This window comes from Pinus tabuliformis, chromosome 5_1 (assembly GCF_031772625.1).
Source record: "Pinus tabuliformis cultivar Carrire ecotype Pingquan chromosome 5_1, CPIR1, whole genome shotgun sequence".
Lineage (NCBI taxonomy): Eukaryota > Viridiplantae > Streptophyta > Pinopsida > Pinales > Pinaceae > Pinus > Pinus tabuliformis.
This window is the reverse complement of record NC_142305.1, coordinates 313,844,704-313,866,881: the sequence shown is the minus strand read 5'-3', so window position 1 is coordinate 313,866,881 and position 22,178 is coordinate 313,844,704. Positions and strand designations below refer to the sequence as shown.

The following is a 22,178-nucleotide window of genomic DNA, read 5'->3' as shown; positions in this document are numbered from 1 at the left end:
CCCAAAGAATTGTTGATTCCAGACAGGGATGCATATCAGACTTTCACCCGAAGATGTGAATATTCTGATGAAAATAACTACACCAACTAAAGTTCTAAGCCAAGCAGTCACTTGATATCATGCCTGAGAAACATCAGGTGATCACTGTCAGATGAACCCGTGGATAAATGAATGTTGGGCTCCTAAGCATAATCAACCCTCAAATTTTTTGATGGACTAAACTTCCATCTATCCCTGGTATAAAGATGGGATGAATACTTCCAACAAGATAATAAATGAAGCGTGCAAGCAAGACAAAAGTGCTAGAAACATGAAACATCTTCTGTTGTTGCGACAAAATTGGCTGTTGAATAAATTGAAGCTGCTGCAGCCTCCACAGCAAATCGTCTTTCTGTTATTTTTGCAGATGCAACCCTGGACCTGAAAATAGGTTCCAGTCCTTTAGAAGTTAGAACTACTACCTTTTAAAAAATGGTTCAAATGTCTACAATCTCTAATATAATTCAATGCCTGATATATCAGGAAAACTTAGTCCCCAATAGGATATTTATTGATACATATAAGAAAAAAATTAAGATATATAGAAATACAAGAATGCAGAGAGAGAGGGTGTGAGTACAGCATATACTATATTTTAAATAAGCATTCATGTACATTATGAATGTCTTGCATATTTAGCTGCTATGAGTAGAGATTCTATACATAGCATTGCAGGCATTACTCTTTTGAAGACTCACTAAAATTAATTTATCATACCTGAGTTCATCTTCCACAGCTTCTGGTTGTTGCTGTTGGGGGCAATCCGATGTGATCCCCTGAAGCTCTTCCAAACCCCATTTGCAATGTGCTTGCATTTCCTTAATTCGCTGCAGACTTTTCTCCTGGAAACAAAAATACAATTGCATGTGGTTATACAATTAGATTTAGATTATATATTGGTTTAACCCTAAATCCTATTGTGCCAAACCATATGATTTTGGATGAAAGATTGGCTTTAATGCCCATCAACTAGTGTTGTTTCTCCCTGCTCCTGCTATTTTTTCTCTGAACTGGTATGTATTGCTTTGTTGAAGTGGTTCCAGCAAGAAAAACTAGGGAACATTCTACCCCTCCCAAACCTCTTTTCAAGGTCCTAATGTTCTACATTCATGTTCTTGTATAGTCTTGTAATTGGGGAATACAATATTCATCATTGGCACGCCTTTGTTAGAATTATAATATTGGCCAACCAACATCATATTGTGTAAAAATGCAAAAGCACAAAGTGAATAACCAAGAAGTTGGTACAACAGAAAGAAATCTATTTAGACTATATGCATAGATTGACAAACAAGAGATTACTAGCTAGAAAAAATTGACTGATTAATGATTCAAACTTACAAGCTTGGTACCCTCAATATTCAGGCAACTGTCCATGTGGGAGAAAAGAGTCCTCCATTTTAACATATGATCATGTTCTGCATTTGCCAACATGTTGGCATGTTGATCACCAGGAGAGGCTTGCACAAACAGCTTATCAATTTTACGAGTAGCTGATATGTGGTCTCGAGAAGTATAACCAAACTCTTCTTTTATCATTGCTCTAACTCTTTTCCGACTCCGTTTTAATGTTGCATACAAACAAGAAACTTCAATATCAAGGAAAGTAAGACAGAACGAAATGATATTAATGTCCACAAATGACTAAATTGGGTGACTGGGACTGTGAATGCATAACCAGCATAAAATACTAAAATAGTCAAGAGGAAGCACCTAATGCGTCTCCAATGAAATCCAATAAAAACTAAAATAAAATAAAGTAGAAAACTGTTCTACTAAAGCATAGGAGAACTGTCAAAACCTATTGAAGCAATTGGAACATTGTGCAACAAAATAGCAAGTCTATGGATCTTAAATAGATGGACTTGCAAGTCTGTTTCCTGCCCCTCTATTGAAAATTTAATTCCTTATGAAAAGTCTAGAATGTAACAAAAATGTGGATCCCTGCAGTATATAAGCATAGAACCTAACCATCTAATGCACTAGAAATAGATAATCTGAAGCATATTCAGAGCAAAGGAAGTGTTTGATCTGGGAAACAAGTAGCAACACCTGCAAGACGGCCTTTGATATCCTGATAATTAAGTTCCAACCACTGGGAAGCCACAGTAGCAGCTGCACAATAAGAAGAAATCAATGTAGTGTAAGAGTTCATAACTACCATGAGGATCATTATGAATAGAGACTAATATTTGAAATTAATAATGCAAAGCAAACTGCTAACTAACCTTTCACAGAAAGAGATGCAGAGCAAGTCAAATCCATGCTTGAAGAATCATTCGGCCTGCAATAATGGCAATGACAACTAAAAGTGCCCTGCAAGTTACACCGTTCTCCAGCAGTTTGCTTTGAGTAAAACCATTCCCTACTGCACTCTACAGGTGGGATCGAATCTTCTCTGGCAGCTAGGTGCTCAAAGCCTTCCTCATTAATGTTTGCATCAGCAGGCCTCTCTACAGTGTCAAACAAACGATCAGAAGCACAGGAATTTGAGATCAATCTTTCCTCTAATTTCCTGTTGGCTGCCTCACTAATTTGATGTTCATCTCTAGCCTCAAATGCATCACTCCCAGCATGTTGCATATCCATAATCTCTGAATCGCCATTTTCGAAGACATCCACTACTGTATAATTTGTTCCTAGTATTTTCTCTTCTGCTCTGGTCTTAGGTGCTTGTCGAAAATTCTCCTTACTATCTTGGTAAGCAGTTAATGCATCTGATCCAACAACAGCCTCAAGGATAGCATGAACCTGTTTACTATTTCTCACATGGCTGATAATACCTGGATTCAGCTCAGCAAGTAAACCACTTGGAGCAGTGACTCTTGAAAACTTGGACACTTGTTCTTTCTTGTCACCTTCCTTTTTCTGTTTCAATGGCTCATGTTTAAGCTTTTTAACTTGGATGGGAAATCTTCTAGCACGTTTTTGTCCTCGTGGTAACAGTAGTGTGCCTCGTAAAGGCATAGAAAGATCAGAAAAATGCATGTAGTTCTTTGCAGTGCCTATTTGATTAACCACATCCTTTTTACCTGCATTCTTATGGTCCAAACCATCATCTGGAATCAACAAATCAGAATTAAGACAACAGATTGATGCCTCGCTTTCATGTTGAGACTGATCAAGGTCTTGCATCCCAATTTCTTCATTCTTGTCTAGATATGTAACAATATTGTCGGGTTCCAAAACTTGAGATACTGCTAATATGTCATCTGTTTCATCTTGTTTTATTAGAAGGTCTTCCATAGAGGGCATCTCAACAGTCTCAGCTACAGAATGTTTTATATCATCTTCTTTGTGGTGTGGGATTTTCTCAAACACTGGAAACTCGTCCACTGGGGAAACATCTTCATTATTAACTTTAGCATTATTGTGATCCCCTGGCAAATCTTCCACAATATCCGTAGGAAGCGCAAGGGTAAGATCAGCTCCAATATTTGGTAAAGATTGTTTCACAATTCGACAAGATGTGGAATAATCTGTAGAAGAGCAACAGTTATCGGTACCAATGCATGGTGCATGTCCTTTACTACCATTCTTGGAACTGTCAATCTGGGCATGAGAGTGCTTCAATTTGATAGACTTGCAAGGAATTTCGTCTAAGCCTAAACTTAGAAAAACAGCTGCCCCCAAAATGGACAAACCATTATCATTGCCCTTGGGAGGTACCTCTTCCGGATACTTTAAGGAATCCGAAGTCTCAAACAATGGTAGAGCACTCACCTCGTTCAGAACAAGTTCAGAGCTTCTCTGGTTATCATCAAGGGAAGTAAGAATCGATGCTGTATGAGCTGTGCTGGAAAAACCTTGTGCAGATTTGTACCAGGTAATTGAATGGCATTGATTATGACTATTGTGCATATTCGTTGAGTCAGAACTAGTACTTTCCTCTTGGCATTTCATTATATCAGCTCCATTTTGACACACAGAATCACGAAAGGCATTTCTCTTCCTTTTGGGGAACTTGCTGTAGTCATCATTGGATCCTGCAATAGAAATGGAGGATTCAGTAACTACATCAAACAGATATGCAATCTAACTGCATAGAATGATCAGAATCTAAGTTAATCTAAGTTTGGTATGAAATAACAACATTTGGTCAGACCATGAAACACTTATAACAGGCCAAGAGATGATGCACTGGGTGATTCCAGGCATAGGCATTTCTGCTTCCCAGCAACGGTGTTATTTAGCTTTTGTCAACCGCGTAGACTACCAAAGGCTGAGATATTGGCAAAAACATATTTAAAAATTACTGGTTGAGCATCTCTCTTGTGGGAGCACCATGTTCTTCAACAGCAAACTTCCTTCCAAAACCAATCTTAAGTTCATAAAACTGAGACATTAGCATGCTATTCATTGCCAAAAAAAAAAGAGAAGATTTGAGGACCCTTTAAGAACAAACAGAAACAGTCCAATGATATCCTTACAATGAAATAAGAAATTGCTGATCACAAAATCATTTTGTAAATCATTATAAATAGGAAATTAAACATACATAAATATATAGTCAAATCTGTCAATTGTATCTAGCCTTTGCAATGTAGAGGAAGAGCATTATCCTCCCTACACTGGTTCAATCCCATCCCCACAAGTGAGATGTCAAGCTTTTAAATGAAGATATTGTTATAATGACCTTGAGCCTTGTGTTAACAAAGCTTTGAACTACTAAAAAAATCCAATTTACCGTGAGTACCATCCTCAGAATAAAAAGGAGGGACCATCCTCAAAGTAAAAGGAAGGAAGCGCTTAATGGATTTCCCATAAAAGGGAGGTACCGCTGAATGGATTTCCCATCATATATATTTCATGAAAAATATATATTAAATCGAATTTTGATTTTTGTTCTGAACTAACAAATAGGAAATTAAACATAAATAGGCATATAGTCAAATCAAAAAAATTTATTTTGAAGTGCTCAAGCTCAGTGTTCAAACATAACTCCGTGCTATTTAGGCAGCCACTTTCTCACTGGCTTGAGAGACCTGCGCTGACAACTCATGATTTTCAATTATACGGATTTATCTATTTATGATTCAACTCAGTGAATTTCAATCATCCAGATTTACCTATTTATGGTTCAACTCATAGTGGTCTGTTGACCTGGGGTGTCTCCAAATCAACCTTCCATCTCAAAAAATGAGAGAGAATGGTGAAATCCCATAGGTCTGTCTGCATGTGCTAAAGAGCCGGCAAGCCCTACCAATATGTCTGTCAACTCAAATCAAAAAACACTCCATACTGTAATAGAACTCCCCAAAACAATGGACAAACAGAAAAGGAAGCAGGAGATATAGACTTCATAAGAAATAAAATAGAAAAGTTATAATTACCAATTTTATAATGATCCCAACATTCCCTATAGATGACCTACGGACACTTCAAATTCCATAAGAGACACTATTTAGCATTAGCTGGAGACAACATACCATCTGAATGATTATCACAGCCAGAACGCATTTGCTTGACTTTCTTGTGAAGGGAAGGATCGTTTGATTGGGCATCTTCTATATTCTCTTTGTTTTCTTTCATCCAAGTCACATTAGCCTTCTCCTGCACATTCTGTCCCTTTGTGGCAGCTAAAACAACCTGCTACATCCAGATACAGGGCATTCTCAGTTTCATGTTATCATCAAAAAATCAAAAGAAACAAACACACTGAACATTCTCTGTGGATAAAAAGATGAATGGCTAATCACCATCACATCAAATCACCCAACAAGCAAAACTGACAGTTATTCAAAACCCAAATCAAATCATCAAATATACAAGCCTGCCATTAAACCTAACTGGATGAGTTTCCCCAAATATCAAGCTGCAAACAACCCAACAGAGCAAGGCTGGGCTTATTACCTTCAGAGAAGAATGTTTGACATGAGGAGAACAACTCCTCTTGAACGCCTTGTTTGAATCCAAGGTGGAGAGGGGTTTGGCCTTATCCCTCTTCACGCCAGCTTCCCCAATGCCCACATCCTGGAAACCATTCAAACTTTGTTTTTCTTCGTTGGTAGCTTGAGGACCGCCATTATTCTCAGAACCCAACTGAGAAAATACTCTAGGAGGGCCATTCTGAGGCTCTCTGAGCACTGTCATGCCCGGAACCTTTCCTCCATCTTTGAATTTCGCTGCCCTCATCACCATTATTTTTCCTCCTGGGGATCACCTGTGCTCCAGTTTGAATGAATGCGAAGATTGGAAGAAGAATATGGCGTTGAGAGGAGGAGGCAAAGAGGGAATTTAAGGGAGGGATTTGTTTGCCATGATGTGTTTGTATTTGAATTTCAGATGCCTGGCAAGTCAGAAGTCAAGTGTGTTTGAATTGAGAAGCATCGATATTATTTAATTCAATGGATAGATTCTCCCTCTCTTTGCGTTTGATTTTAAATTTTGATTAGGTAATGTTTTATGAACTTTTGAATCTCTTTCGAAAACAGTGAGCCTTCTAACGGTGGGTTTTTTTGAATTTTGAATTCGAATTTGGTTACTTGCATCTCTCTTTTATTATGTGTTGACTTAGGATTTAAACATGAACTTGGTGATGATTCGTCTATATTTAAAAAAATATTAATATTTTTTTATTTTGATATATTTAAAAATTATATTTTATATAGATAACTTTAGTATTCTTTGTGTTATATTTATATTTTTAATATGAATGAGGTTAAAATATATATATATATATATATATATATATATATATATATTTTCGAAATATCGGGTGATAGTTTTCGTTATTGTAAATTAGGTAAAATTGTCTAGATCTTCTTAATTTAAATTGTGTAAATTAAGTAAAATTGTTTAGATCTGGACAACTATACATATTTTACGCAATTTAAATGTGGAAGACTATTTCCACTTTCATATTCTAATAGGATTTTTATTATTATTTTGTTTCTATATATGGTAAGGGAAATATGGTTTAATTAAACAATAGGCGGATGGCCATAGTTCATTATTATTTGTGAATGCAAACTAAGTCATCATTGTTATTCAAGAAAAACCATGTGGAACAATTCATTAGTGGTTTCAAAGGGAGCAAGTTTTCACTTATACAAAATGCTTATGGGTCTCGGGCCGTTAGTCCGTTTTTTTACATCGCACAAGTGCTCCTAAAGAGGACAAGTTTTCACTCCTATCAAAAGCCTTTAGGTCTTAGGTAGAGATCTTAGCCAAACAAAATCAAATTTAAATCATCCTCCATAAAAAAATATATTTTATATAAATAATTTTAGTATTGTGCTCTATTCATATTTTTGTTTATATTTTTAATATTAAGAGGTAAAAAAAAACCATTATTTGAAATTTGATTACTATAGAGTAATAGTTTTTCTAATTTAAAAGGTGTAAATTAGGTAAAATTGTTTAGATCTTGAAAACTATACATATTTTGGGCACTTTAGATGTGGAAGACAATTTCCACTCTCATATTTTACGTTATTTTTATTATTATTTTATTTCTATATATGGTAAGGGAAATATGGTTTATTTAAACAATAGTGGGGATGGTCATAGTTCATCATTATTTGTGAATGAAAACTAAGTCATCATTGTTATTTAAGAAAAACCATGTGGAACAATCCATCACTGGTCTCAAAGGGAGTAAGCTTTCACTCATACAAAATGTTTATGGGTCTTAGGTCGTTAGTCTATTTCTTTACATCCCACAAGTGCTCCTAAAGAGGACAAACTTTCACTCCTATCAAATGTCTTTAGGTCTTGGGTAGTTTTTTTTTAACATCCGAGAAAAAAGAGATCTTAGCCAAACAAAAGCAAATTTAAATCATACTCCAAGACCTAATTCTAGTTATATTTTTATTTATTATAATTGAAAATTAAATAAAATATTAATACAAATCTCTTAAAATATTAAAAAGTTAAATGTTTAACCATCAATATTAATTCATCTTAAACTTGATTTAGGAAATATTAAGTGGAATCAAATTTTTAAGACACATATTTTAATCTTGTTATTATAAAGAAATTATTATATCACATGGAATTAGATTAGGGTTTAAGATGGATATACATTTTAATTTTTTTAAATATTTTGAGTATGTGGGTAAAATATTATGAGTATGTGGGTAGGTTGGTATATGACAATATCTATGTCATAATTATAAATCATCTCACTACTTTGGTATTTTGGTGTTTTATTTATGTTTTTAATATTAATGAGGTAAAAAAAAATATCCATTATTTGAAAGTCCATTACTATAGAGTAATAGTTTTCCCAATTTAAACTACCTAAATTAGGTAAAATTGTCCAATCGAAAACTATACATATTTTGCGCAGTTTAGATGTGGAAGGCTATTTCACTCTCATTTTCTAATAATATTTTTATTATTATTTTATTTCTATATATGGTAAGGGTAATATGATTTATTTAAACAATAGCTGGGATGGTCATAGTTCATTATTATTTGTGAATGCAAACTAAGTCATTATTGTTATTTAAGAAAAGCCATGTGGAACAATCTATTAGTGGTCTGAAAGAGAGCAAGTTTTCACTCATACAAAATGCTTATGGATCGTTACATCCTACAAGTACTCCTAAAAAGACAAGCTTTCACTCCTATGAAATGTCGTCTTGGGTAATTTTTTTTAACATCCTAGAAAAAGGAGATCTTACCTAAATAAAAGCAAATTTAAGTCATACTCCATGACCTAATTCTAGTTATATTTTTATTTATTATAATTGAAAATTAAATAAAATATTAATATAAATCTCTTAAAATATTAAAAGTTAAATATTGAACCATCAATGTTAATTCATCTTAAACTTGATTTAGGAAATATTAAGTGGAATCAAATTTTTAAGACACATATTTTAATCTTTTTATTATAAAGAAATTATTACATGACATGGAATTAGATTAGGGTTTAAGGTTATTTTATTTTAATATTATGAGTATGTGGGTAGGTATGTGCATGACAATATTTACGTCATAATCATAAATCACCTCACTACTCTTGTACGTAAGTGACCGCATCCGTACTTTGCTATAAAACAATTTGAATATTAATTTTATTAAAATTAAAATTAAAATTTTAAAATAAAAGAAAACAAAATTAACATAGTCAATTAAATAATAGAGTTCAGGCTTCTGTGATCCATATCAAGTTAAGAAAGATTCTTCGGTGAAAATCACATGGAATATCATTTGTCGACGCGTTTAGAACCAACTAGTGTGGTTCATCGTCAGGACAAGTTGAAGAAACAGATCCAGTTTAGCATGATAAATAGTCTGAGCAGAGTCTCCAACGGCTAAATTAACGGCTAATTTTGACCTTAGGACCTAGGTCAAATTCTTATTTACTAATTTAATGATATTATTATAATTATTATTATTATTATCTTTCTTATGGAAATAAGTTAAATTAGGTAAAAAGGTTGGTTTTAAAAGGGAATCTATTTATTTATTTAAATTAATATATATATATATATATATATAATTATTTAATAATAAACAAATAAATAAATTATCTAACCAACCATTAAAATTAATTATCTAACCAACCATTAAATTATTAATCCTACCTTTAAAATTAGTAATCCTACCTTTATAACCTAATATATATATATATATATATATATATATATATATATATATATATTAATTTAAATAAATAAATAGATTCCCTTTTTAAAACCAACCTTTTTACCTAATTTAACTTATTTCCATAAGAAATATAATAATAATTATAATTATAATAATATCATTAAATTAGTAAATAAGAATTTGACCTAGGTCCTAAGGTCAAAATTAGCCGTTAATTTAGCCGAAGAATCTTTCTTAATAGTCAATTAAACTTAAATTTTGCATTATTAATTTAATGATTTTGCAACTTTCAGACCTCTCAATACTATCTGTGGCTCCCTCAAGTCTGTAAAAGACCCGGTTGACCCGAAGAGCATGAAGGGTGTCTATATCATTCCCTGTTCCTGTGGGACCCCTTATATTGGTGAAACTGGTCGCTCTATCAATCAGCGGATCAGCGAGCATTCGGCTGACTTAAGACATGGTAGGACCAAGTCCTCGGCCCTGGCTGAGCATGCAGGGAAGACTATGCATCATGTTTGCATAGAGGAGGCTCAAGTCATTGCCAAAATTCCCCAGTTTCACCATCGCAAATTTAGAGAGGCCATGGAGATTGAGAAAAGGCCGAACAATCTTAATAGGGATGATGGCTGGAAGATTAGCCGTTGCTGGGTCCCAGCCCTGTCTTCCTAGCCTCCTCATCCCCCTTTGTGTTAGGTCTTAGGGTTTCTGTCCTCCTTTAATTTCTCTTTTGGCAAGTTTGCCCTAGTATTATGGAGTTTTTAAGTCATTATAAGTTATGTTTTAGTTTCGGGATTCCTGGTATATTAACCTTAACCTGTTTTTTCTATTGGGCAATTTATAATTAAATTTGATTTTTCCTTATATCTTTATTATTTCTATTATATCCTTAGAATCGAGTTGCCCTTTAACTTATGTCTAATAAGTATTTTTATTTTATCTAAATAAATATGGACTATTAATGATTGTTTATGGGTATATTATGATATATTTAAACTTGAAATATTGGTTTAATATTGAGTAGTTGACCATTAGGTTTAATAGATATTTACGATATACCAATTTGGATTTTAACAACCCCAAAATCGGTTTTTCCTTAAGGAGCTAAATTCTAGGAATAATTATGATTTAACAATTTGTTGGAATTATAAATTATTAAGTGGTTTATTTAATAAACATATATAACTTACTAAATTTAATTTTGAATAGACCCTTATATTTAAATAATAAATAAAAATAATATATTCTATAATTCTAACTTACCATTATTACCATTTACCTAATAATGTGTAGAAAATATATTGGAATTATATTAAATATGGATAAACGCGAAATAACCATGAAAACTAGATTATTAAGATATGAATTCTCTTAATAATTAATATTAGATTTAATTATTTTTAATTAACTCCTTTATTATATAATTTTAAATATTGATTAACTAACTTGACTAGGGTCATTGGTCAAAATTAGCCGTTGGAGTCTCTGCACCTCTATTTAATCAAGCTAGGCCAGATTGGTTCTTCAACTTGTCCTGACGATGAACCACACTGGTTGGTTCGAAACGCGTCGACAAAAGATTGGTTATGTGATTTTGCCGAAGATTTTCTAAACAATGTTATGGATCACAGAAGTCTAAATTCCTTAAAAAAATGTTATTATGTAGATTTAATTTAAGGTTTATTGAAGAGTCTTGTGTATAGAGGAGGATGTAATAATGCTACTAGTATCACTGGGGCTTCACTTAATGAACTTGGGACATAGAACCTCAGTTCATTAAGAACCCCTAATTTCAGTAATATTAAAAGTACCCCTAATTTCAATAGACATTGAAAAATTCCCTCTAAAATCCTTTTGTGGGTGCACATCTTTACCATGTTAAAAACCCTTAATTTTATGCATTTTTAATACACATTCTTATTTCTACCCCTAATATGGAAATGCGATTGAACTCCTATACAGTGAAAAATCACAAAAGTAATCCAAAAATAAGTAAACAAGTGTATTAACATCCCAACATAGGGATATGCCACTAGAATAACATGCTCTTGGGTTCAAGGGTTTAATGGTATACTACTTTCACCCCTCTCTTTAGTCTAATACATGGTAAGGAATTTTTTAAGTAAAGGGGTTTATTTAACTACAAAAGTTTAGAATAGAGAACACATGCATAGAAACTTTCTTTTCATCTTCATATAAAAAAGCATATCAAATCATACCATATTGGTGGCTTTAACTTCTTAGAAAAGAACATTACATGTAAAGAACCGAGTTGTTGCATTTTGGAGAATGCACCATTAACATGAACCCATTATTTATGATGTAGCAAGAAATTCTCAATTTGATTTTGCCTTGATTAAATTTAGAAAATTCGAATTTCCACATCAGCAGACAACTTGGATTATGTTAACATGTGTGGCATGGCTTGTGTCACCTAGTTTACTTAGTAAATTCTAGTTGGAGGAGTTAGAATTCAGTTCTGTATGTGTGATTGCTAATTTGTAGCAATCAAGGTTAGTTATCTCAGGTTGTTTTCCGTTAAACAAGTTCCAACTTTTGGAGGAACTAGTGGAAGTTCAGTTAAGTAGTGGGACTTCAGTCAAACTAAATGATCATCCAATTAACTTATCAATCAACCCAAAATAGCTAGTGCATGCATAGAATTCGAGTTACCCAGTTGAGGTGGAGATTCCAAGGCAGTGTAACATCAGTTGTAGACTAGTCTTGAGTGTACAGGTGTTGCATGCAGTTAGATGATCAACCTAAGGAATTGCGCAATTCAATTTCAGGAATTTCCTAAATAATAGGGGCCTAATTCCTCAAGGAACAATGCAAGGAAATAGGAGCTCAAGCAAAGGCAATTTTTGACTAAGTCTGGGTCACAGGCCTTCAGTGAGCAAAGAGATAGGTTATGCAGCTGCAGGGTGTTCTTAGTTGAGCATAGAATTGTAATACATCTCTATTCATTTCACTAATACAAGTAGGCATTGGGTTTTTTGGTAGATTGCTTTCCCGAGATAAAAATACTTGTTGCTTGTCTGAGATTTTTATTCTAAATTGCAAATTAATGTCCGCAAAGAAGTAGAGTAGGTTTGTGTCTTATGATTTTGAATCTACAACCTAATTTCAACATTGTATCGGAGTTGGATTCCATTAGAAGATAAAATTTGAAGTTGTTTCTTAGAGGTTTGAATTTGAAGTTCATTGTAGCAGGATTTCTTCAGAGCTGAGAAAATGGCCTTCGATGGACTAAGGCTAGAGTATGCCTTGGAAGGCACCTCAAACTTTGTTGCATGGAAGGACTACATGGAGGCAGTTTTGGATGACAATGGATTGCTTGAATATGTCAAGATAGATAATCCAAGACCACCAACAACTGATGTCCAGGACCTTGCGCAATGGAAGAAAGATGTAGCCAAGGTGAGGAGAATAATCTTGGAGGGAGTATGGGATCATATTGTCTCGAATCTCCACAGAAAAGAAACTTCGTTCGCAATGAGGAAAGCACTGGAAGAATTGTTCGATAATAGTAGTGACCACATTAAGTTGGTGCTCAAGGATAAACTTTGAAGTATCAAGATGCAGAAGAATGACACTGTAATGCAGTATATGAGTAGGTTCACACAATGTCGTGATGAATTTGGCGGGGTCAGTGTTACTGTCCCTGAAGATGACTTGGTAAGCCTAGCCCTTATGGGCCTTCCTAAGAGATGGCATAGCTATCAAGATTCGGTGAACATGAGGAAAATTTACTCAATTGGGAGCACTTACGGTCTGATTTGGTACAGGAGGAAATAAGGCAGAATACCAGAGATAGGACTTCGTCTAAGGGAGAGGATGAAGAAAAAATTGCATTGGCTGGAAAGGAAAAGAAGGGAAAAGGAAAGAAATCCCAATCCAAACCAGAATCTAGTCAAGGGGGAAAGAAGAAAGATTTGTAAAAAAATAAATGCTTCCATTCTCATGAATTCGGGCATTATGCCATGAAGTGTCCACACAATAAGACAAGCAAAAATACATCAGGAGGAGCAACAAGTGAAGCTTTGGCTTCACAGTTTGAGCTTGAATTTACCCCCATTGCATGCATGGCAAGAACAATGATGGGGAGCGTGTGGTACTTGGACTTAGGTGCATCATTCCGCACGACAGGGTGTAGATACTTTTTTAGTGACCTGAAGGAGAAAGATTTGTAGATACACATCGAGATGGGTGACAACGAAAGGTATAAGGCAACTGGGATTGGTACAATTACCTTTCAGAGGGAATCGAGCTTCCCCCTCAGGCTCAAGGATGTCATGTTCATTTTGGGACTAAAGAAAAATCTCATCTTTGTTGAAGTTTTGGAAGACCATAGTTATGATGTGATCTTCAACAAAGGAAAGGAATTCCTAAGGCACATAGCCACGGGACAAGTGAAGCAGATAGGGGTTCGTGTGAAGAAATTGTACAAACTAGATGTGGATGATTGTGTTGCATTGAGCACAAAGGCAGAGAAGGTGAAGAGTCACGATGTCGATGAAATTTGGCATAGAAGACTTGGCCATTTGTATCATGGCGCTTTGAAGATCATGCAACAGATAACCACAGGCCTCCCCAAAGGAGCACTTGAGCAGTAGGATGTACTTTGGGGAAGAACATAAAATCCACATTCCATGATCGGGACAACAAAGCACATGCAGTCCTGGCAAAAGGATCCACTCTGATGTTTGTGCACCTTTCTCGATAGCCTCCACTGCCAGGCACAAATATTTTTTCAGTTTTATTGATGATTTCTCATGGAAGTGTAAGATCTTCTTCATGCGAAACAAGGATGAGACATTCTCCAAGTTAATATAATTCAAGGCACTAGTTGAGAAAGAAATGGACAAGAAGGTGAAGGCTCTCAGGAATGATAATGAAGGTGAGTATGTGTCGAATGAATCTAAAAAAATTATGGAAAAGAAGGAATTCGACTAGAGTTGACAAAACCTCTCAATCCATGGTAGAATGCGGTGGCTGAGAGAAATAATTGTAGCATTATGGGAGCAGTGAGGATGATGTTGCGTGACCAAGGCCTACCTCTACATTTATGGGCCGAGGCATGCAAGACAACAATCTATATGCAGAACTGGAGTCCTCATCGGATTCTAGGCATGCTTACACTGGAAGAGGCTTTATTGGGGAGAAAGTCGAATGTGTCGCACTTCAAGATTTTTGGAACCTTTGTTTATTGCCATGTCTCTAAAGAATCAAGGAAGAAGCTAGAGTCGACAGAAGAATTGGGGGTATTTGTGGGTTACACAGAAACTCTCCACAACTACCATGTGTACTTTTGATCTCTTAGAATGACAGTTGTGTGAAGGCATGTAAAATTTGATGAAGATAATGCGATGTGATGCTCTCTCAAGAGGGAGCTTCAGATCCCACCAGAAGAGGATATTTTAGCTCCAAAGGAGGAGCCTCAAGAAGTTGTGGAGTAGCCACAAATTGAGGAGAAGAGAGTGGAGACAACCACTCAAGAAACCATCAAGAGAAGGTAGGAAAAGGACCAGGGAAGCTAAGAGACTTGTGCAATATACATGGGAGAATGTGGTTGCTCCTTCAAATCAGCGTAAGCAAATAAGGTCACCAGATCGGTACACTGCTACATGGCTCTAATGACTGAGCTTGTAGAGACTGAGCCATCCTCTTCTAAGGAAACAATAGAGAAACTTGTATGGGTTGATGCAATGGTGGAGGAATAAAAATCCATTGTAAAGAATAATGTTTGGGAAGTGGTCCCAAGACCAGCAGACAAAACAATTGTAGGTTCAAGATGGATCTTCGAAGGTAAATCATGCAATAGACGAAAGCATAGAAAAGTACAAGGCCAAATTTTTGGCCAAGTGGTACTCTCAAGCTGAGGGGATTAACTATGAGGAAACGTTTGCTCTAGTAGCAAGGTACTCATCCATTAGATCAATTATTTCTCTAGCTGCACAAATGGGGTGGAAGATCCAACAAATGGATGTGAAAACAACATTCCCTAATGGACTTATTGAGGATGAGGTGCATATCGAGCAAATAGAAGGCTTTGGTACTTTTGATCAGAAGTCTCATGTGTGCAGACTCAAGCGAGCGTTGTGTGATCACAAGCAAGCACCCAGTGCTTGGTACACCAAGATCGATAGTTATATCACCAATTTGGGCTTCACCAAAAGTGAAGCGGATGTAAACCTCTATCTTATCTTGGTAGAAGGTAAATTGTTGATTATTTTGTTATATGTTGATGATTTTATTTTAACTAGTGATGATTAATCTATCAGATCTTGCAAGGAGTACCTTACAAGAGATTTTGAAATGAAGGACATGAGTCTCATGCACTACTTCCTCGGATTGGAAATATGGAAAGGCGATGGGGAATTATTTGTCTCTCAAGACAAGTATGCAAACAAGATACTTCATAGGTTCCGTATGGACAATTGCAAAGCCATGGAGACACCTCTAGCGACCAACTAGAGGAAAGAGGATGCCACTTCAAGTGAGGAAGTGGATGCTACTCTTTACCGACAATTGGTGGGCTCACTAATGTATCTTATGAACACAGGACTAGATATGTGCTATGCAGTCAACCAACTGAGCCAAGCTATGGTTAGGCCGACCAAATTATTTTGGAAGGTAGCTAAGCTTGTTTTACAGTACCTCAGAAGCACTACCTAGTTTGGACTATGGTACAGACGGATAGAGGTAGTGAAGTTGTGTGGCTTCAGAGATGTAGATTGGGTGTGAAATCCATCAGACTAAAAGAGTACATCATGTGGAATTTTTAGTGTTGGGTCCGCAATGGTTTCTTGGTACAGCAAGAAGCAAAGATCTGTGGCACTCAGCTCAATAGAAGCGGAATACATGGCTGCTAGTCAAGAAACATGTGAGGTGATATTGATGAGAAAGATACGTGTTTGATTGCTTGGTCATATGATGGATCCAACTGTGATCTAATATGATAATAAAAGATGGATCAAGCTTTCCAAAAAACCTATTTATCACGATTGATCTAAGCATATAGATATCTGGTATCACCATTTGCGGGATTTTGTGTACAGGCAGATAATGTTGTTGCAGTACATTCCGACCGAGGAACGAGATGCTAACATTTTGACAAAGGCATTGTCAAGAGGGAAGTTCTAGTTCCACAGGGGCAGGATAGGGGTGTTTGATAATCCCTTTCTTATTGAGAGGCAGTGTTGAAAAATGCAGCAAGAAATTATCAATTTGTTTTTGCCTAGATTAAATTGAAAAAGAAAATTGAATTTCCACATCAGTAGACAATTTGGATGATGTTAACTTGTGTGACATGGCTTGTGTCACCCAGTTTGCTCAGTAAATTCAAGTCGAAGGAGTTAGAGTTCAGTTATGTATGTGTGATTTCTAATTTGTAGCAATCAAGGTCATTTATCTCAGTTTTTTTTTAGTTAAACTAGTTCCAACTTTTGGAGGAACTAGTGGAAGGTCAGTTAAGTAGTGGGACTTCATTCAAACTTAGTGATCATCTTATTAATTGATCAATCATCCCAAAATAGCTAGTGCATGTAGAGAATTCGAGTTACCTAGTTGAGGTGGATATTCCAAGGCAGTGTAACATCAGTTGTAGACTAGCCTCGAGTGTACAAGTGTTGCATTCTGTCAGATGATTAGCCTAACAAATTGTGCAATTCAATTTGAGGAATTTCCTAAATAATATGGTCCTAATTCCTCAAGGAACAGCGCAAGGAAATAGGAGCTCAAGCATAGGCAATTTTTGACAAATTATGGGTCAGAGGCATTCAGTGAGTAGAGAGATAGATTATGCACTTACAGGGTGTAATACATCTCTATTCAATTGATTAATGTAAGCATGCATTGGGGTTTTTAGCATATTTATTTCCCCAGATAAAAGTACTTGTTTCATGTATGAGATTTTTGTTCTAAATTATGAATTAATCTCCGAAAAGTAGTAGATTAGGTTTGTGTCTTATGATTTTTATTAAAATTTCATGAGAAGTTGCAAATCTACAACCTAATTTCTATAAAGGTGTTTTTTATGAAGTACTAAAAGGAAAAAAGATCATTAATTTGTGTTCAAGGATTAAATATTACAAAAAAGGGGGAGTGAAGGAGATGCATGTCTATAAAATATATAATGTTTTTTCCCCTGGGAAAATCCGTAAAAACTTTCATTAATATGAAGAGATTTACATATATATCAGTATATCATGATCTGTGATCACTGTAGGATCTGTACAAAAGTTCAAAATTTACATCAATACATTCTATCAATTGTCTGTAAATGTGTTGTTTCAATTTCTGCAACTATTCTGATAGCATAATCCTAGTGAATTTTATGTGTTTGCTGTGCAAAAATCAGTGATCTGTGGATGCTGTTGTCCTTATTTTATGCGAGATGAGGACCCCCTGTTGGGTAGTCCTGATCTATATATGGCCGGTGGTAGTATTTCTGTTGCTGCTGGCCCAAAACTTCCGTAATCTCCCAGATGCCACGATCCATCACCGCGGCCTCCTTGGATAATTTGTCAGCGTCCATATTATGCTCCCTGTAAATGTGTGTAACAGAGATATGTGAGAAAGCATCTTTTAATCGATGCACTTCATCCATGATAGCTCTGAGTGTGTGCATGTGACAAATCGTGATATCATTGAACCAATTTATAACAGTCTGCGAGTCCCCAAAGATGTTGATTCTAGTGTAATGATGACATAGTGCAAAATGCAAGAGGTGCCGCAGTGTGATGAGCTCTGCATAATTATTGGTTCCAATGCCCAAGCCAGCTTTGATGTGATAGGAATGAGTAAGGTTATGATGCAGAATGATGCCTCCCCCACAACTCTGAGCATTTGCCGCTCCATCAAAGTATGCCCAAGGGGTGGATTGATCAATATTGGGCGGAGGATTTGGATGGCGAATTTTTGGGGGAGGCGGCTCAGGTAACTCTCTGTAAGCAGAGATGATTCCAGCTTCGATGAGGGGCCAGTGGGGTGCTATATCCTCAAATGTCCATCTGTTCCGAACTTTCCACAAAGACCATAGAATGATAACAGGCAGGTTGATCAGTTTCGTGCCCTTATGCCTCGCTGTCCAATCTATCCATGAACTGATCGGATCGGGCCCGCTCCAGTCTCCATTGAATGGGATGAAGGGTTTTATGTTTTGCCAGATCTGTTGCATCATCAGACAGTGAAGGAATAAATGAGATATGGTCTCCGAGTCAGATTTGCAGAGAATGCACCACGTCGGGCCCTGTATGGCGTGTCTCATAAGGAAATCACCTGTGGGAACCTTGCTCCGGAGTACACACCAAGTGAACAGCTTTGATCTGGGAGATGCAGCAAGCTTCCAAATCTGTCTCCACCATTGATCAAGGACCCCAGGCTTTTTCTGAATATTAAGCTGCGTATAACCCTCCCTTGGTGAGTACTTACCACTGTCAGCAAGAAACCAAATCAATTCATCCGGACCTTCTGTTATCCTGATATGAGATTCAGATAGGGCAGTGCAATATTCGCGCCAGGTCGAGTGCCATCTAGCAGGGAGGTGTAGTTGGTTGGCCGTCTTCCAGGCTTGGTGAAACATGTCTGAGCGATCCCTGTCCGCGACCTGTGCAATCACAAATATATGCTGTGCTGATAAGCAGTCTATAAGATCCCTAGGTAGATTGTGCCGACCCCCACTACCATTCCACGGGTCAAGGCCCACACGGGCACAGTCACCGCTGTTAATCCTCCAAACGATGTTATCCCTGATGAGGGGCAGGGCGTGAAGCACAGCCTTCCAAACAGATGATATACCCACCTTGTTCCATGATGGCATTCTAAGCCAGTCCAGCTTGTTTCTGGGCCAAATGTATTTGTGGAAGACAATGGAGGTCCAGAGGCTGTGTGATGTCATCAGTGCCCATCCCATCTTTGCTGCCATGGCCTGTGCAAATGTGGGAAGATCCTTTATTCCCCATCCCCCCCACTTTTTTGGGAGAGCAATAGAGTTCCATCTGGTCCATGCAAATGTGCGTTTATCCTGTTTTCCTCCCCATAGATATCTGTTACATATTCTCTGGATTTTTGATAATATGTTTCGAGGGATCCATGCCAGAGCCATCCAAAAAACCGGGGTGGCTTCCAGTACAGATTTAATCAAAGTCAATCTGCCCGCTCTAGATAGATATCGAAAACTCCAGCAAGTGATCCTCTTCTCTATTTTTGCAACCAGCCATACCCAGTCTGCAATCTTCTGTGAGGTTGGTTTGAGCCAGTACCCCAGGTATTTAAGCCCTCTATCCAAAGGATGGTTGGTGAATGGAAATACCTGGCATGCAGTGAATGATTCCTGTACTGATGTTCCAACCAGAGTGATGGAGGATTTTGCCTGGTTTACTTCCATTCCAGTGGCTTGTGCAAAGAGCTTTAGGATGCGGTTGAATGTAGTGATGTCCTGCATCCTTCCATCAAGCATGATCAGCACATCATCAACGAACAGTAGGTGTGTGATAAAACATTCGTCTGTGATCTTCAATCCCCTGAGAGTACCTGCTCTTTTGGCTGAGATGATGAGGCGGCTCAGGGCTTCCATCACAACAAGGAAGAGCAAGGGAGATAGGGGGCATCCCTGCCTAAGGCCTCTCTCAGAGTGGAAGAAGTGGGAGGCCGCTCCATTGATAAGGATGCTGAACGAGGGGGATGTGATGCATGCCATTATCCAATTGATGAAGAGGATGGGGCAGCCTAAGTGGATGAGTATCATTTTGATATAGAGCCAGCTAACTCTATCAAAAGCCTTGGAGAGATCAATCTTGAGAAGGATGCACTTAAGCCTTTTTGTCCAAATGGAGTGTATAGCTTCCTGCGCAGATCCAATGGCTTCATGGATTTGTCTGTCTTCCAGGAAGGCAAACTGTTGGGGCCCGATGTGTTTGGATAAAATGGGCCTAATCCGATTGGCAATGATCTTGGAGATGATTTTATAAAGTACATTGCATAATGAAATAGGCCTGTAATCGTCAAATGATGAGGGGGAGTCTGATTTGGGAATGAGCGCTATAAAAGTGGTGTTTATTGCATCATAGATTTGTCCTGTCGCTCTGCTTTCCTCCACCACCCTCAGGATGTCCTCTCCAAGAAGCTCAAAAAAGGCTAAGTAGAACTCTATGGTCCATCCATCCGGACCTGGACTTTTTTCTCTCTGAAACCATTTGATGGTGCTCTCCAACTCTACCATAGTGACTGGTCCTGTGAGAGAATCAATGTCCTCCTCCATTACATATCTGGGGAAATGTGATGCCACATTGATGATTTCTGCCAAATTTGTGCCCGCCGGATTCTTGTACAGTTGCCTGAAATGTGAGGTGCCAAGCTGTGAGAGCTTGTTGAAAGAATCAGCCACTCCTCCGTCTGGCATAGGAAGATTCCAAATAGTATTTGCCAGCCTTCTTCCTTTTGCGAAATTGTGGAAGAAACGGGAATTCTCATCCCCATCTTTGAGCCATACAGCCCTACTCCTCAGCCTCAGGGACTCCTCTCTGAGTTTCAGGATTCTGTGCTTCTGATTTTCGAGCTCCAATAGCCGAGATTTGTCCCCCATGGATCCAAAAGCCCGGTTCTGGTCATCTAGGAGGCCATGAATCTCTTCTTCTATATTAATGAGCTGAGCATCCTCTCTGATTTTCTTCTCTTTTGCCCATCCAATAGTCAAGTGTTTGAGCTCTGTTAGGTTTTTGACAAATCCTCTTGCCAATGATGCTTCTCTGTCAATAGGATGTGTCCTCCAGAAATTGGATACCAGGTTGATGAAACTCTGATCCTCGAGCCAGAGGTGATTGAATTTGAATGGAGATTTCGGCTTTGGAAGGGGGCCCATGATCTCCATAAGGATAGGAGAGTGATCAGATATGCCTCCCGATCCAACCCATTGTTTAAGACGATGGAGTTTTTGAATCAATGTCCCTTTGAGAATAAATCTGTCTAGTCTACGGGCAAGTGCAGCTTGTCCCACTCTCCTATTTCTCCAAGTTGGAAGGGGCTTCTGCATAGGGACGTCAACCAAATCATGTAGATCCAACAGTCTTCTCATGAAGTCTGTAATAGAGTCAATCTGCGCCATAGAGCCCCAGGATTCACTGTATCCCAGAGAGAAGTTTAGATCCCCCCCTATGATGATGTGGTCCAAGGACATCAATCTGAATCCCAGGAGATTTCTCCAGAAACTTTCCCTTTGATGGCATGGTCCATATATATTAACTATACGAAGATTCATTCCAAGCTCAATCGCAAAAATGTCCGCTCCCAAGAATCCAGGACCTCCCCAGGAAGAGTCCAGCCTGATGGAAAGTGGGTTGAAACCAATAGCCAAACCCCCAGATCGCCCACTGGCATCTGCTGCAATGAAATGCCATCGGGGAGATGAGAGACTGAGGGATCGAGAGACATCCTCAGCTGATCCTAGGGTTTCCTGGAGGAGGATGATGTCAGGATTTTCGACCTCAAAAAGTCGTTTGATGGCCAGTTTCTTGGGGTGACTGGCCAGCCCCCTACAATTGAAAGAGAGGAACTTCATGGGGGCCCCTGCTGAGGGG

At 37.4% G+C, this 22,178-nt stretch overlaps 2 protein-coding genes across 2 annotated transcripts; both read right to left on the bottom strand.

Moving 5' to 3' along the window:
- Nucleotides 1–109: 109 nt before the first annotated feature.
- Nucleotides 110–6,365, bottom strand: LOC149164620 (uncharacterized). The gene is made up of 7 exons (XM_089432123.1): nt 5,893–6,365; nt 5,469–5,628; nt 2,268–4,025; nt 2,092–2,154; nt 1,381–1,610; nt 757–881; nt 110–420 (listed from the first exon to the last, which is right to left on the bottom strand). Exons 1-7 carry the CDS (start codon nt 6,178–6,180, stop codon nt 303–305), a joined length of 2,742 nt encoding a protein of 913 aa, XP_089288249.1. The 5' UTR covers nt 6,181–6,365; the 3' UTR covers nt 110–302.
- Nucleotides 6,366–17,989: 11,624 nt separating this feature from the next.
- On the bottom strand, nt 17,990–21,706 carry LOC149164619 (uncharacterized). Its single transcript, XM_089429550.1, has 2 exons — nt 20,579–21,706; nt 17,990–20,041 (listed from the first exon to the last, which is right to left on the bottom strand). The coding sequence occupies exons 1-2, from the start codon at nt 21,704–21,706 to the stop codon at nt 17,990–17,992; spliced, it is 3,180 nt and encodes a 1,059-aa protein (XP_089285676.1).
- Between the last annotated feature and the right edge of the window lie 472 nt (nt 21,707–22,178).

Coding starts and splice junctions, on each gene's coding strand:
- LOC149164620 (XM_089432123.1), bottom strand. CDS start 6,180: ATGGTGATGAGGGCAGCGAAATTCAAAGATGGAGGAAAGGTTCCGGGC. Junction 5,629..5,892: donor TCAAACATTCTTCTCTGAAG/GTAATAAGCCCA, acceptor TGGATGTAGCAG/GTTGTTTTAGCTGCCACAAA. Junction 1,611..2,091: donor TATCAAAGGCCGTCTTGCAG/GTGTTGCTACTT, acceptor GTTTGTATGCAA/CATTAAAACGGAGTCGGAAA.
- LOC149164619 (XM_089429550.1), bottom strand. CDS start 21,706: ATGGCGCAGATTGACTCTATTACAGACTTCATGAGAAGACTGTTGGAT. Junction 20,042..20,578: donor GGCCTATTTCATTATGCAAT/GTACTTTATAAA, acceptor GGAAGGATGCAG/GACATCACTACATTCAACCG.